Below are 15,864 nucleotides of genomic sequence, written 5' to 3' on the forward strand. Positions count from 1 at the left end.
GGATCTGAGTACATGTATTTATTTTGTTAATGCCGATTCCTTGCTTACAAAGAAATTGTAATTATTGGTCTATTCGCTGCGTTGTTAACGGGTACCTTTTTCGCTATGCAGTGAGCGTGCAATGCAACCAGCAGGACATGCTACTGGCGATGAACTTCGACACGCCCTTCCACGGCCGCGTCTACGCAAAGGGCAACCCTTCTCAATGCTTCGTGGTGGGAAACGGGCAAAACACGCTCCAGTTCGCTGTCTCACTCGGCACCCGCTGCGGGACGCTGCAGGAGGTGCGCTTTCCCTCACATTGAGGGCGTCACTTTTCCCTGCCTTGCACTTTACTATGTTGATTTCATGTTGTAAGTCACATCTATTGTCAATGGCACTTTCGACGCACCTCAAGAACTGTCCCTGCGTGCATGCGTAGCTTCATGGAAAGCAGTCTTCAAAGCAGGCTTCGCCGCAATAAGCGTCATTATGGGGAGAAGCAAACTTGACACCACCCCTTCGTTTTTTTATCATTGTCTGTAGGTACATTAGATTCGTCTGCACGTCTTAGCTAATTGAGGAAGCGCAGCAATTCACTCCTAGTGTAACCAGCGCAACATGTCGGACTAAGTACAAATCAATTTACAGGGTGGCTACAAGTAGAGTGGTAGAATTACAACGAAAGCATCGAACATCACTTGAACAAACTTATTTGAACGAGCAATGAAAAAGTATCGATGTTGACCAGAAACTCAGGTGTTTACGTTTCACTTCGATGAACATTCACTCTATAATACGCTTTAAAAGCTGCCGCTTCGTGTGCCCAGGGTTTGCTAAAAATATCGATCGTTGAAGCACACTTCACCACAGCAAGAGAGTTTGTGCGGAGGAGCCTGCTTTACTCAATGCATCTCTTTCACTGACGATAGCGTGGTACGTGATAGCGTGTTTGCTGTAAGTAGAAACATAATCGGCGGATTGAACATCACTAGAAGAAAAACAAGGAATACAACATATTTGCCTCGATAGTAAGTCCATGTATTCACGTTTCCCTTGAACAGTTTTTATCAAGCGAACTGCTTCTTGCGTTCCTTTACACTTATGTGAAGGCTTAATCTTTACTTTCGCGAGACTAAAAGCGTTATTACGGTGGCGGAAAGTGTCGTTATGAACGTCTGCATCAAGCCTATGTATGCTGTTGGTTCGGAAACGTGTTAAACTGACTGCAATATGTGAGCACCGCGCATCTAATGCCTCGCGACATGCCGTTTGTTGCAGGCGACGCATGTTGCATGTTGTTTACCGCTGTGCACAGCGTAGGGTAGGCAGGTAGCAAGCGTCGTAATGCAGTAGTGCTGCAATAAATGTGAGAAAGAGGTAAATAAACGACAACCATGACTTCAAGTTAGAGTAGCTTGTATCATTCAGAACACTGCCGTTGACGGGAAAGGGATATCTTTTCACAAGACCTGAAAATAGCAGGAAGGAATGCCTTGGTGGCAGTTGCGTTCCCAGCAGCTATGGGTAGAAAATGCATGAACAAGTATTCTTCCTAAACCTGTTACGTGGCGTCGTAAATATCGCACGCAAGTCTGGGAATGTCGGGAGAGGCCCTACAAGTGAAAGTTAGTGGGAAATACTTTCAGTTTGGCGCACACACCTGGAGCATCCTCACGCTCGAGTGGTTGCATAAATAATGCAGCGCTAACTATTTTGCATGTCTTCCGGCTGAAACGCGAGCATTTCTCACGATCGAACTCCCGTATGCCACAGTATTATCTTCTTAAACTCCCTGGACACTTCCCGGATTAGGCGTGTGCGTGAGAAAAGTGGTTTACGCATTTCGATCAGAATTTCCAGAAAACGACTGTACAGTGGGCCGCTGAGTCATTCACCTCTATCTCTTGTACTTTTCTCCCGCAGGGAAATGGCCACTATGCCAACGAAGTTGTCGTCCAGCAGCACCCGATCATAATGACAGACACCGACCGCAACATACGCGTGGTGTGCTCTTTCGAAGCTGGTGACAGGACAGTCACGCTTGGTTCCACTTTCGCACGAAACGGCGCTTACAGCGGTGGCCTCGACGTTACGTAAGTTACAGTGCTATGAAACTAAACGAACTAAAAGCGTCGAATTAATGCTGTCAATGTGATCACGAGGTAGTAACCGCAGAAAAACTGTGGCTAGAGGCTGCGTACCTTCTTAAATATGGGAATAATATCACGCGTACACAAATGCATACATAATGCCAGGTCGTAGCATAGTCAGTGGCATGGCATGTGAACAATATTTACTGCAGCGGCGGCGGTCACACGGAAATCCTTCAGCTCAAAGCGAGCAATTTTCTGTCAAACACGCATTGAAATTTGGATCGAGATACCTATCGAGTTTTGGTTCAGTTTAAGCTTTGGTTTAGGTGAACATGTACGCCTTTGTGAACAGACAATTATGTGCCGCTACGGTCACTTCTTTCTCTTTTCAAGATTCGTTTTTTTTCTTCTTTTGTGAACTCAGTCAACCCCTTTTTTCTTTTTTTTTTAAGTTCGAAAGATGTGGTACAGTTATTGAGATGTCTCTCAGTCTAGGAATCAAAGAAGGTGACTTATCTGAACTATGCTTATAGTATGGGCCAGAAGAAGTGGACTGCATTCATAATTTTGCCTCTTATCGTTTTATGACACCTCGTCTTATGAGCATTGCTTTCCTTTGTCTGCTAGGTGTGATCAAGCCAATAATAATTTCAATTGACCGCAACTGCCTCGCGGTGATCTTCAGTATATACGCATTGCGTTGGTTTAAACGCTTGTTCGCAGTTCAGCCCGTAGTCCACGTCCGCGCTTTCGCAGCCCTTACAGTGTTCTACGCTGGTCCGCAGAAAAAGTCGTAACCTCGGTTAGCTCGGTTAACGGAGATGCGAGTGCCCAGCCATTTGACGGAGTCCACAGCGTTCGATGTCCCCGTATTTTTATAGTCAAAGGGGTGACGGCTGCAGCTCGGGCGTCGGTTTTCACACAGCGTTAGGAGAAACGGTCTTCACTTCAGAGCGTGTGACGCCGACCCTGCCACTTTTCCGCAGGACTCGCCACCAGCCCACCATCACGTCCGTCGTGACCAACACCGCCCCGCCGCCGAACGTGGTCATGCGAATCCTGGACCCCAGCGGGCGTGACGCAGGAGTGGTCGGCCTCGGGGACGAGCTCACGCTTAGGATTGAAATCCAAGAACCTGGCAGTAAGACAGCCCTTGGTGAACTTGCGCTGCTTTAACTTGTTTCACTGTTACCGTGTGGTTCCTGAGGTTAAGTTATAGGACGGTGGTATGGTTTCAAGGACGCGCAGCATAACGAGAGCCGACAAATAGATCAATCGCACTTTGAAAGGGTGTACATCATTTTTTTTTGTATTGACCATTATCGTCATAGCTTTATTATGGACACACAGTTTACGGGCGGCCAGCCTGCCAGAGCGCCATAACGTCGTGAATGAGAACGCGTGGCAGCCCCTATAGTTCCAATGGTTCGCTACAACACAGTGACGTGTTGTATGGTTCGCACAACGTGTTCAGGTTAGTTGTAACTCCGTAATATGTCTCTCAGTGAACCTTTGCTGAAGTACCATTACGTAGTGATGGAACCTTTGCTAAAGAGACATTACGTAGTTAATATCGTCTACAAATAAACGCTATGCTACATTAAAGACGAGACTACCCTTGAAAGAAATTTTTATTCCGCGTGTTCGCCAGATTAATTTGCGGCTAAGAAACATAGCCCATAGGTCAACTAAGTTCGAGGTATACTTCTTGTCCATGTGAATATCTATCTATAAAGGTGGTAGATCAGAAATTGATAAATGAAAATATAGTTTGCAACTGATCTAAGTATGATTGAATTGAGTGCTAAATGAAATAACCTCATAAACGAGTGGGTATAAAGTAGTCAATAGAGTAAAATTTAGTCAAGATAGCATTCTCATGAGGGATGAGAGACGAATACAAGACACAAGTTAGGCCTCGTACTAAATGTAATAAAGTAATGAATCAGTACTAATTCATTATTTTCACCTTTGATTCACGTTCCAGGCGCATTTGCCATTTTTGCAAGAAACCTCTACGCCAGGAGCTCCAATGGCGAATCTCTTTTTCTCATCGACAGCCTAGGGTAAGTGCAACCTCAGTTACTGTACTACAACAGGCGAAGGCAATATGAAGATACCTCACCTGTGCAGAATCATGCTTGTCGTTAATTAATAGTGACGCAGTGCAAAGCTCGTGTGTGAACGCGTTGCTCTTCAGGACAGCACGCAAGGCGAAGTCGGTAATCATTAGGGGCGTTTTCCATAGAGTTAGTGAACGTTAGAGCGAGATTTTTCACAGAAACACAGATGAAAGAACGCATGTTAAAGCAGGTTTGGCATGCAGGTTCACAGCAATGTACGGGTGGCAAATGTGCCACCAGTGCATGCTATTCATAACACTTAACTTACGTAAGTATATATTGTCCTAAGATGTTCGCTATGGGATTTTTTTTTCATAGATAAAATGGGAAATACACCGCTTTCAGGTAATTGCAACTTTATTAAGGTGTCAACAAATGTTAATTTTGGTGCCTCTTTGAACGTATTTAAAAAAAAACTGAACAATACTTAACTGATTCTGGCTTGCGCTTTGTATAGTGCCATTTTACTGTTGTCTGCTTGTTATCTGCTTCTATGTGACACCTCCAAGTGCACCTGATATTTTGTGTTTATATTGTTATATTTTCAGTTATGTGTTATATGATATGGGGAGCTGAGGCCTTCGTCATGCATTTCAGCCTTTAGCCCCAGCTTCTTCCTTTGTAAGAAGAAGGAAAAATAAACTTCACTTCACTCTCAGTAATATACAAAAGTAGCCAGATCAGTGAGCACGTAAACACGAATCCTCACAGTGACGCTCGTGTTTTTTGATTCACCAATGTGAAGAACTGGAAATGGGAAGCTCTAGTCCTTACGCGCACAGCTTTTGAGCGCCAAAAGGGTAACAGGAGTACTGCCAGAAGAGCACGGCAATCACCTCTTTTCTCGGGGCCTGGTAACTATCAAAGCGGACTATATGCAGAAAACGCTTGTGTATGCATATATTGAGCAAGTAACACATGCACAATATCACGAAATCTCAAAACCAAAAATGAATGACTGAATCTGCAAAGACGTCCCCGGCGGCGTTCATGAAAACCTGCTTGCACGGGCATGTTACTCTTAACGCTCTTAACTTCCGGCGTCCATGCCTTGCGATCTAATAAACGGGTCTGACATACTTTCGAAGCTTCCATGTCTGCGGTGGTCATATAACTAATTAACACACCTACTGCAAACTCATAGGAGCAAGTTCAGTTTCAAAATTTCCTCTACCACGATTATTTCCTTCTCCTTAGTCTTACGTATTCATCACTCCTCTGCGAACTTGACCACTTGCAAACCATTTGTGGCTGCCAGTTACTGGAACGCATTACATAAATTGTCGGAGACATGACAGGCGTTCTGTCGCGCAAGTCCGTTAAATGAAGTGCCTGCTTCTGGCACTCTCTCACCATCTTCCCGTCGTCATGCGCAGGTGTCCTGTGGATCCGAGCATATTTCCGCCTCTTCGACCAGACTACAGGCAACCAGGGCGCGCTCTTCGCCAATTTCAAGGCGTTTCGATTCCCGTCGTCCGGTCTGGTCAACTTCGAGGTGCAAATAAGGTTCTGCCAAGAGAGGTGTGATCCCGTGAGTGCCAACCTTATTCTGTGCAATCTATTTTTTTAAATACTTTCCATTTCCTTGCGAACTCTTTATACAAAGGCAAAAGTGCGACTTTGGCTTAGGCGCGTGACGTCTCGGGCGACAGCGGCGTGGGAAAGTTGATGAGCAGGCACTTTCGGGCAAACAAAAAGCCGAAGCAACAACTGCGGGTATTTCTCGCTCCACATTTCCTAAGAAATAGGTTGCAGGTTTTGCAACACATGCCCTTGTGTTTATGTGTGGGGGAACTACGTCCAGGTGGAAACAGACAGTGGCATACCATTTCTCTGGTAATAATGCATGACTCTGTAGTTTCTACAAGGCAAGAACATCCGTGTCAAAGGAGCACATTTAATACCTTGAAAGCAACACCCAGATGAGCAATAGCTGTGGACGGCTACGACTCCGAATCATTAGATTGCTTTGGTATTGGTAATTTTACATTTACAGTAAATTTTTTACTGGGTACTTCAATGAATTTCTCGCCATAGATGTTACCTTGTAGGCTCTATTTCGCATTGATATCTTAGTCGGCAGCTACATTATTTCACGTGGACTGAACAAGTTGAAGAATAATAAAAAAAAAAACTCTCCTTACTGCAGAAGTAGATGTGATGTGGGTGACAGTGACGAGAACGGTCGTTTCATCGCGTACTAACCTGGCCTAAATTTGGATCTCTGTGACGGAGATGTCTTAGTGAAACTCTCACAATGGCAATCAAATCCTCCGATGTCCTCGTAGGGACGCAACAATGGATGCTGTCACAACTGATACTGAATTCTCTTATCCCCCTGCAGGTGCGCTGCCAAGGAGGTGGCGAGTCGTTTGGCCGCAGAAGACGCGACGTATCGTTCCCGCCGATTGCGAGGTTCGCGTTCAGGAACAGGACCAGACCAATCTTCCTCGCATCGCACAAACCCACGATCGTCATAAGGCCGTATGCCGTGCGAACCACGACGACGACCACTACAGACGAGCCGCCTACGACTACGACGACTGATGCTCCCGCGACCACGGTTGAACCTGCAACGACCACAATAGATACCACGGAAAAGACGTTGACAGCCGAAAGCGACACCGAAAGCATTACGGAGACCACTGCGAGTCAGGAGCAGACGACAGATGGCGTTCCATCGACACCTGTTCCAGCTGAAAACTTTACAGACGACGTCACGGAAGAGAGCGTGGAACAAACGCCTCATAACTCAACGGTCACTGAAGAAGCTACAGAAGAAACAGTGGCAGCAACCTTAACTGCGTTTCCCGATACAAACGAAACGGCTCGTTTCGATTCAGAAGCAGCAGAAGAAGGCTATGACGATGCAGAGGACAGCGAACCGCATTTGATGTTCCGGAAGCAGGAAATGTACCTGCCCGAAGAAGGCAACGGGAGTATCCCGGAACCACAACAAGCTTCGAAGGACGCCGAAAGGATTGAGCAAGTGTCCTCGGCCGTCGTGTTTCGTAATCCTGATCCCAACCATCCACAACTACAGCATGGTGATCGAGGTCCTTCTCAGCAGGCGACGGCCGTACCTTTCGATCTAACTTCTCAACCATACGGCGGCTACGGATTGGGATACGGCCGCCACTACGGCTCGCCGCCGCCGTACGGCGGTCACGGCCCCTACGGTCATGGCGGCTACTACGACCCCAATGCGCGACATACGTTTACGGACAACCGCCGAGGAACACCGCCACATTCGAGCCAAGCCTTCTCGCACGTCTGGAGAGACACGCCGTACGGCCCACCGCCAGGACCAGTGGCCGTCGAGCCAGCGGCCGAGCAGCATCGTTACGATAATCGTCGATTAGAACACCGTAATCACCACAACTCGGCCGGAAACGAGCGGAAGGAACCTTCAGGAAACCGGGGACTCCATTATTACGAAGCGGCGGGACATCATCGCGAGTTCGACCGAACCGCGGACCGCGTAAACGAGTCGTTAAGGCAAACGAGCCGAGATCAGCCTTCCGGCGGCCACGGGCAAGAGACGGGGCTCGAATCGGACTCCTCTCGGCCCACCGCCGGCTTTCGGGAAAGCGTTAACGGCGGTGGCAGCTCGTTTTCGAGCGAGCCCGAAAGAAGTGACGACTACTACGACAAAGGACGTCGTCCCGCGGACACCGCCCGGCGGGAGGAGCCACAATCGTTGCCTGCGGAAGCGAGAAGCGACACCTTGAATTTCTCCTCCGGAAACGAAACGAAAGCGACGTTAGACCTCGCGGGAGGTGAGGACAACGCGCTATTCCAGCAGCAGCAGCAGCAGCAACAGCAGATGACGACGAATTCCAGCGGCCAGTTCGTGGTGCGAGAGATGGAGGGAGGGTACGCGCCGTCTTCGGCCTTTCGCGAGATTGTCGCCACGACCGAGAAGCCGTACCCGGAGGAAGTTCCGCTCTCGCTCGCCATTATGGTGGGCGAAGACAGCAGTGGAGCGAAGCCCAACAACGGCTGGGCCAGGAACGCCGCCAACTCCGGCGGCGGTGGCGTCTACCAACCCCCACGAAGTCGAAAACGAGGTGAGGAAGTCGTCAGCGGCTGGCTAGCTGGCACTATACGATGCCGGCCGTGCGATGTCATGAGACGGTAATGAAGACGAATTCCGCGCGTGCCGCCTTTCTCTATAGCCTTCTCTCTATACGGTATGTGTGTGTATATATACATATATATACTCACTCTCACGCTAAAAATGTGCAGCGGTGCCGAAGCGGAGTGACGCCGGGATCTCTTTGTAAGCAAAGTAGTTCCTGCAGTTTTTTTTTTCTTTTTTCGAAGCGCTTGACATTCCGCATCCGTCATTTTACTATCACGTGGACATAAATGATAAGCTTCGCGCCTCGGGGTATGATTGGCTCTTTCTCGCTAGTGCTATCATTAAAGCCACGCACCAGTCAAAAAGCTTAATCAGACGCTTTATTTTCACGCGCTCGTCTAATGCTGTGTCGGTGCAGACGTCGTCTGCTTACGTCTGCTGCTCACAACTACTACTACTACGCAGTTGTGAGCAGCAGACGAAAGCAGCCGCGGAGTAATACATTGTGAGAAAACCACTGTGTTCTGATTGGCCGACGTCACCGGGGGCTTTCGGAGCGGTGCGCCGTATTGGCGGGGCTACGCGCAGGAGGCCGCATTCGCGACACAAGACAAGAAATAACGCCAGGCCATAGAAAGTGTCCCCGCGAGTTTGCGACTGTCCTCGCGCGGACAAAGAGCTGCCTCGGAGGTGATTGCGATACTTCTTACTCCGAGCTGCATTACCGGCGTCTTTATTCGCTCTCTTTTGTGTGATGGCGCCGGTAGGGAGCCATCTTTTGTCTGCTCCTGTAGGAGGGAGCGTCGCGAGTAAAACTACATCTTATACACATCGCATCTGTTATATAACCGCAGGGCGCGTGGAAAGCAGTCGCATTTGCCAGCACGAGAACGTCAGGTTGGCGATTCGTACAAATGAGGTGCAGTTTTGGCATAAGCTGTCCTCGTTTCCTAAGAGGAATAGGCTAATTCCAGAGCGTCGGCCAATGTGTCCTTGATGTATACTCGTATCCGCGCTTGCTGATCATCATGAATACCTTCAAACTCTTCCAATTGGCAGTCTTTTTGAGGAATAGGCCGTCATTCGTTTTAATGCATCATAATGATGGTTTCTTCTTACAATAAAAATAAGCGCTTATCATCATTGCAGTATTACTTGCCAATATCGTTAGCACCACGTAAGGCTCATACAAGAGGGTAACACAAACTCAAGTGCAGCCGCAGTGATGCAATATTTCAAAGACGCCTATTGCTCAAATGAAAAAGCAGAACTTTAGCAGTAGGTGCAAGAAATTGCTTACAACACATATGCTAAGGTCACACTTATAAAAAGTTGCAAATAAAAGAAAAATTCGTCACTGGATCAATTTATCAAAAGGTAGCGCAACCCATGACGGCAACGGCTGTGTAACAACAAAATGCTACAGAAATCGTGAGAATTGTCTACTAATGCGTAAGCATTCTTTGGCTCAGCTGCTACTTCACTTTTGCTTACTTACCATTTAGCTAGCTTATGCATGTCTCCCCATCGCTACCAGTCATCTACTATTACACTATAATAACTATTACATGTGTTAACATGACCAATAACCATTTATTTTGGAAATATACGTATCAACTGAGCGAGAACGCCGTCACAACATTTTTTTCGTTTTTTTTTCACGCCAGAGCTTGTTATTTCAATTTCTTATTTTCCTTTTTTGTTACGACCTTGACGCAGCGACGGTGACCTCACCAGTGATTTTTTTTCGAGCGCTACCTATCATTTACTATTGCACTATTATAATGATTACATGTGTTAACTTCTTTGTTTTCCTTTTTTGTTACGACCTAGACGCGGCGACCGCGACGTAACCAGTTTTTTTTTTCTACCACTACCAATCATCTACTATTACACTATTATAACGATTACATGCGCTACTTTTATCAATGCTACCAGTTTCTTTCTTTCTAACGCTACCAATCATCTTTCACTTCCATGGATGTATTGTGGCTCACACAGACATCTGCCTGGCATGCTGCGGTCAATGGTTCGAATCGCGGTCAGAAGTATTCTTATAACGCTACGAATTTCATCTACTATTACCCTAGTATAACAATTCCATGTGTTAACCTCACCAATTATGCATTTTGTTTGCAAATATAAGGCGTCACGGGACGAACAGATTTTGCTCAGGTACTCGCCAAAGAACGCTAGCGCATTAAAATATGTCAAAAAAACTCGACAGAAATTCTACAACTAGGGCCGCTAAATCAGTGTGACATTCCTGGGTATCACGTGGATTCACCTACGACATGGCGTGATTTGATTTATGACATATTCGGTTCATTTATTGTTTTGTGAAGCTCAAATGTGCCTTCCGTTAGCCTAGCAACGTTGATTGGTTGAAGCGTTAGACTGATGACAATAATAATATAATAATGATGACGCTCAATCAATCACTCATTTATCGTGCCCAAGACCAACCATGAAGTCCAAGTGCTGGTGCACGCCAGTACTTATTAATAATAATAATAATAATAATAATAATAATAATAATAATAATAATAATAATAATAATAATAATGAGTTGAGATTTTACTCTCAATGTTCACGGCGTCTTCCGAAGACCTGACACCCTTTCTGTTGTGATTTAAAATAAACCCCCAACCTAATACCCACCGCAATGAATAGAAGCGTGATTGAGCACGCATTCGCAAGATGCATGCAACCTTTCAAATTAAGGAGTTATCTATCGTACTTTAGTATAAACCGTCTCCTATCCGCTGGCACTGCCAGTGAATCATCTGAGCAGCACTAGGGCCCGTATTACCAAAAAAAGAAAACATTTCACGCTAGAATCGTTCATTCAGAGCAAAGGCGATCCAGTTCTGTCGATGGACGTGGTGCCGGCCGACCTACGACAAACAACACTTGCGAATGAAAGCTCTTTAAATTTCGCCGCAGAATCGCTCCAAGCGTGCGAGCCTCCCTCCCCCCTCCCAAATCTTGTTACAATGTACTTATAGAAACTTATGAAGCTCGTCGTAATGCACCGTAACACTGATATGATCAAGAACGCACTCTCATAAACAGGTGAATTAAGCAACCTTCTTAAAGCTACGTGCCGCTTTTTTGCTTGACGACAAATGTCTTTGGCGAGTGTCTTTTGCATAGCGGGTACTAAGTTTCTAGTACTTTTTTTTTTTTTTTTTTTTGTAGGCCGACTCCGAAGATATTGCAGTCTAAAAATGTGGGTCAATTCCAAAGATATGCCAGTCAACAAACCTTCTCACCTCACGTGAGGGGTGACGCGATACAGTGCCGTGCGCAGTGACTACGCGCCCATTTTGACCCCCACCTTTTTCAATCAACCAGTCTTTGATCGACTTCTACTAGAAGTTGAATCGCTTTCCAACTTTTTTTTCCCCCTCACAGAGCCTCCTCTGCCGCCTCCTAGGCCAGTCGAGGAAGAGCCAGCCTGCGACCCCCAGAACACCATCATCATCACCGCGCTGGTCGTGTCAGCCATCCACGTGGGGCTCATGCTGGGGGGCTTCTTCTGCTTCCGCTGGCAGCGGCGCTCCATGAAGCGCAAGCAGCTCATCTCCTCGGTCATGGGCGACTTCCGGTTGCCGTCGGCCGCAGGCGTCACTTCCGCTGCCGCGCTGCCATCGCTTCCGGTTCCCGTGGTGACGACGTCGGCGACGGGTCGCGGCCACTACCACCACGCGTCCCCTTCGCGCGCGCCCGGTGGTCCCATGGTTTACGGCAAGGCGGACACGTCTTTCCGCCAGATGTACAGTGATTTCGAGACGCCGCCGTGAAGCGCACGGACACGTCGTGTCGACTCGGGGTTGTGAATCGTCTTTAGACGCCGCAAAAAAAACACAACAAATGCAGGAACATGGGTGCGTGCACTCTGGTGCAGAGGTGACCTAAAAGAAATCAGTGATTCCAGGTCTCCCGGACCTAAACTGAAATTGCGTTGTATTGGACGGAAGAAACATGAATGAGGCGCGAACGCTGAACGGCAAGGTCCTAGCAGATGCCCAGAAGCGTGAATCACTGGGCCTGTAGATACACCCTGTTGCAAAAAGTGGAAGGCAAAAGAAAAACTCTTCCAAGTTCAACTCATCGACAAAGAGATGATGGTGCGATGAAAGAGATTGAAGGGCAAGCACTACACTATACGACAGTTGTTCACTGGTTCGAAACAATTAGTCCAATGCTTGGGAAGTCCAGCTCACTGATGCAATGTGCATGAGACCGATTACCATGGCTTATAATGAACAATTCCAATGCAGTTCCGTAAGTTCGCTTGTCTAACTGGCCTAATGGGCACATAGTGTGCGGCAAGGCGGACATGTGTTCCGCCAAATGTACAGTGACTTCAAGGCTCCGCCTTGGAGAGCGTAAACATCGCGTCGACTGGGGTTGTGAGTCGTCGTTTGATGACGCAAGCAGAGAACAAAAATCACGAACACGCGCAGTCTGGTGGAGATATTCGAGACTCGTTTGAGACTCCACCACTTCAAACGCATTGGACGGGGGAACCTAACTGAGGACCAACACTGCTGATACGTCTTTGCAGAAGTTTAGAACCGTTAGATGTGTCTTTGCTGAACCGTCAGATACGTCTTTGCAGAAGTTTAGAACCGTTAGATGTGGGTCAGGCGGTATTCTGTGTTGTACACTGATTGGCAAAAAAAAAAAAAAAAGATTGGAAAAGTCAAGTCAGAAAGTGAAGCTGAAAACACATGACTCGTCGACAATGATGCGAGGACACGTTAAAGACTGTGGCAGTGCAAACGCCGGACAACAACTGATCATTTAGTCGAAACAATTTTAATTTAGTGCTTGCGAAGCCCAGCACTTTTGGGCAATGCGACAAGTCGCGATTATCAAGGATAATAATGAACGTGTGCAATTTAATTCCGTCAGTTTTCTTGTCGAACAATATAAAATGTGCACCTTAAGGAGCATGTATGTCGCATAAGCAGGCTTGTGAATATTCCATAGCTGACGCTGTGCTGATACCAGTAAGAACGATAAGGGAGGGAGGAGGAATAGACGGAAAGAGGGGGAGGTTAGCCAGTTCTCAGACAGGCTGGCTACCAACCCAGTGATGGGGAAAGGGAGCAAGGGGAATAAAAGATAATGGAAAATAGATGTAAAAAAAAAAGCCTTTCTGGGCTGAGGGGCTGAGAGAAACAGTAGAAAGATGAAACTGAAGCAAACTTCGGAGTTTTACTTTCCCTAAAGTAAAGTGGTATAAAACTGGATATGTTAGGTCATGAGTGGTTGACCATACTGCAAACTATACAGTCAACAGCGCCAAGAGAGGACGGCGCCGAGGCGAGACTAACTAATACAAACGTATTTCCGTTTTTTACAGCGGCAGTAAAAATTCCAAGGTCTCCATCATTGTTATTTTGCCCCAGTATTGTATCAAAAACGTTCGAGACGCACATTGTTAAACAAAACTGCGCTTAACAAGCACATCCGTAAGCGAACTGAGCTCTAAGCTTTCTACGGTTTTTCCCAGCTTTATTATTATTATTATTTTGGTGACGTATGCATAAATTGCATCATATGCTAGCGCAAAATGCGTTTGACTAATAAGTTATTGTTGGAGCCCATGAGCTGTGTCAGCTATTTCTATCTGCGTAAAATAAGTGGCGTAGAATAATTAAACGGATACATGACGCATAACACTAGGCAGCGGTGCAAAGAATAAAGCACACATTATTCGCCGTTGTAGAAGCAGAAGGGCGTCAGCAGTGAATGTGCGGTTGGCTTCAAAATATGGCGAATAACTGTCAATCAATCAATCAACAATCAATCAATCAATCAATTTTATCTATTCAATTCGCCAATCCCAATATGCTCAACCTCTAAGCTTGTTTTGGGCGTTACAACCGCGGTATCGCTGCTAAAAGCTTTATCTCGAGCCTTCTTTTTTTTTTTGGTATACTACGCAATTGTTGAAAGATAGGCATGCATTGTCTAGCACTGCAGGCTATGGTTTTGCTTCATATGCGAAGTGTCAATTTCCCGTCGTTGTTAACGCAAGCCGTGTGTACATCTTTCGATTACATCTTCAGTAAAAAGAGGGCGTAAACCTTAACTTGCATTTTATTTAGGAATCGGCATAATTAACAAACAACAAAAAAATCTATGAATGGTAAAGATGGAACACCTCGGGGAATTCGACGCAACCGACGCGGGAAACTCGGTGGGATAACATATTAGTTACGTCACTATAACGTGTCCTCCGTTTGTATAGATAGTTACAGTGTTGCTTTTCTTTTTATTGTTGATACCCTCTGTGTGAAAGGAATCGATGTCGTTTCATCTATATAGCACTTGTTCTCCGCGTTTTTCGTTTTTGAATGTAAAGCCCGAAAGATGGCCTCTTTAGTTCAATAAAGACCTACCTAACAAGAAAACATTGCTCGTTTCTTTAAACAGTTACGCGAAAAATTATAATCTGGGACACCAGCCACGGTATCCCAGTGGCTGCGAGCTTGCGCTGGCAAAAAGAGGTCGTGGGTTCGATCGCCACCGCGGCGGCCGTATTTTTGACGGGGGCCGGAATGCAAGAACGCTCGTGTACTTGGAATTAAATCCACGTTCAAGAACCCCAGGTGGCAAGAATTAATACTGAGGAACTGTGAAGGGCGGAAAGGTAGTGAGTGAAATAACTTTATTGAGGTCCAGAGAAGACGCAGGGGACACCCCGCGCCACCCGGCTAGTCCCACGTAGGGACAAAGGCCAGGAACTATGAAAGACGATCACCTGTGTGCGTGTGTGATCACCTAGGCAGCACCGATTGCCTTCCACGGTGCTGATAACTTTTCCTGGTGAGCCCCAGAGTTAGATTTAATAATCAATAGCGCAGAAACGTCGCCCAGCACGTTCCGTAGCTTTTAGTTCTGCTTGGCTTTCTTTTCCTGCCACCGAATTGCATACCGGTTCGCCACAAACGCCTAGAACTCTTGCAGTTCGAACGGCGTCCGGGAGTGACGCTGAATAAACTCATCTCCGCCAGCCCCGCCATTAGTGTCAGATCCGGATCGGCGGTAAGTCAGCGCCCAGGGAAGAGAGAGGACATCACAATGCAAGATCTGGGTCTGACGCGGGCGTCGGCGCAGAAAGCCGAGGCGTGAAGGTGCATCCATGTGAAAGATTGAAAGCTGCGTGGGGCGAATTGAAAGGCAACGGTTTTGGCCCGCTCTATTTTTACACACCGACAGGCGCTTCCTCGAAATCCTTAAAGACACACACTTGAACCGCTAGAATGACGACGAGTCATCTTTACATCTACGAGGTAGACGGTTATCTTCGAAAGAAATTTCAACAAATGTGGCCACTGCAGCCGTTGTTCTGTAAACAAACGCCTAGCCGAAAGCGTTGTGCTAAAGCGAGTGCCACAAGCCTGCCGACACTCTCTTGCTGCCTATGTTTTCTCCTGAAAGCGTTCCTGCATTATCTTAGTACGTGTATGGACACTTCAGAACTCCGTATTGAGCGCAATATTTGCGTCAGTGATGGAAAAGGTCAGCCCGAACCGTATGTGAATATAGACTCGAACATATT

At 46.8% G+C, this 15,864-nt stretch overlaps 1 protein-coding gene across 1 annotated transcript in view; it reads left to right on the forward strand.

The window, feature by feature from the left end:
- The window catches only part of LOC119432739 (uncharacterized), a 70,563-nt gene extending 57,752 nt beyond the window's left edge, over positions 1 to 12,811 (forward strand). The window contains 8 exon segments of the mRNA XM_037699896.2: positions 112 to 284; positions 1,906 to 2,075; positions 3,062 to 3,216; positions 4,063 to 4,141; positions 5,575 to 5,620; positions 5,622 to 5,729; positions 6,543 to 8,268; positions 11,700 to 12,811. Coding sequence (XP_037555824.2) covers positions 112 to 284; positions 1,906 to 2,075; positions 3,062 to 3,216; positions 4,063 to 4,141; positions 5,575 to 5,620; positions 5,622 to 5,729; positions 6,543 to 8,268; positions 11,700 to 12,088 — 2,846 coding nt within the window. The 3' untranslated portion in view covers positions 12,089 to 12,811.
- Positions 12,812 to 15,864: the final 3,053 nt, after the last annotated feature.

The sequence above is a fragment of the Dermacentor silvarum genome, chromosome 11, assembly GCF_013339745.2.
Source record: "Dermacentor silvarum isolate Dsil-2018 chromosome 11, BIME_Dsil_1.4, whole genome shotgun sequence".
NCBI classification, from domain to species: Eukaryota; Metazoa; Arthropoda; class Arachnida; order Ixodida; family Ixodidae; genus Dermacentor; species Dermacentor silvarum.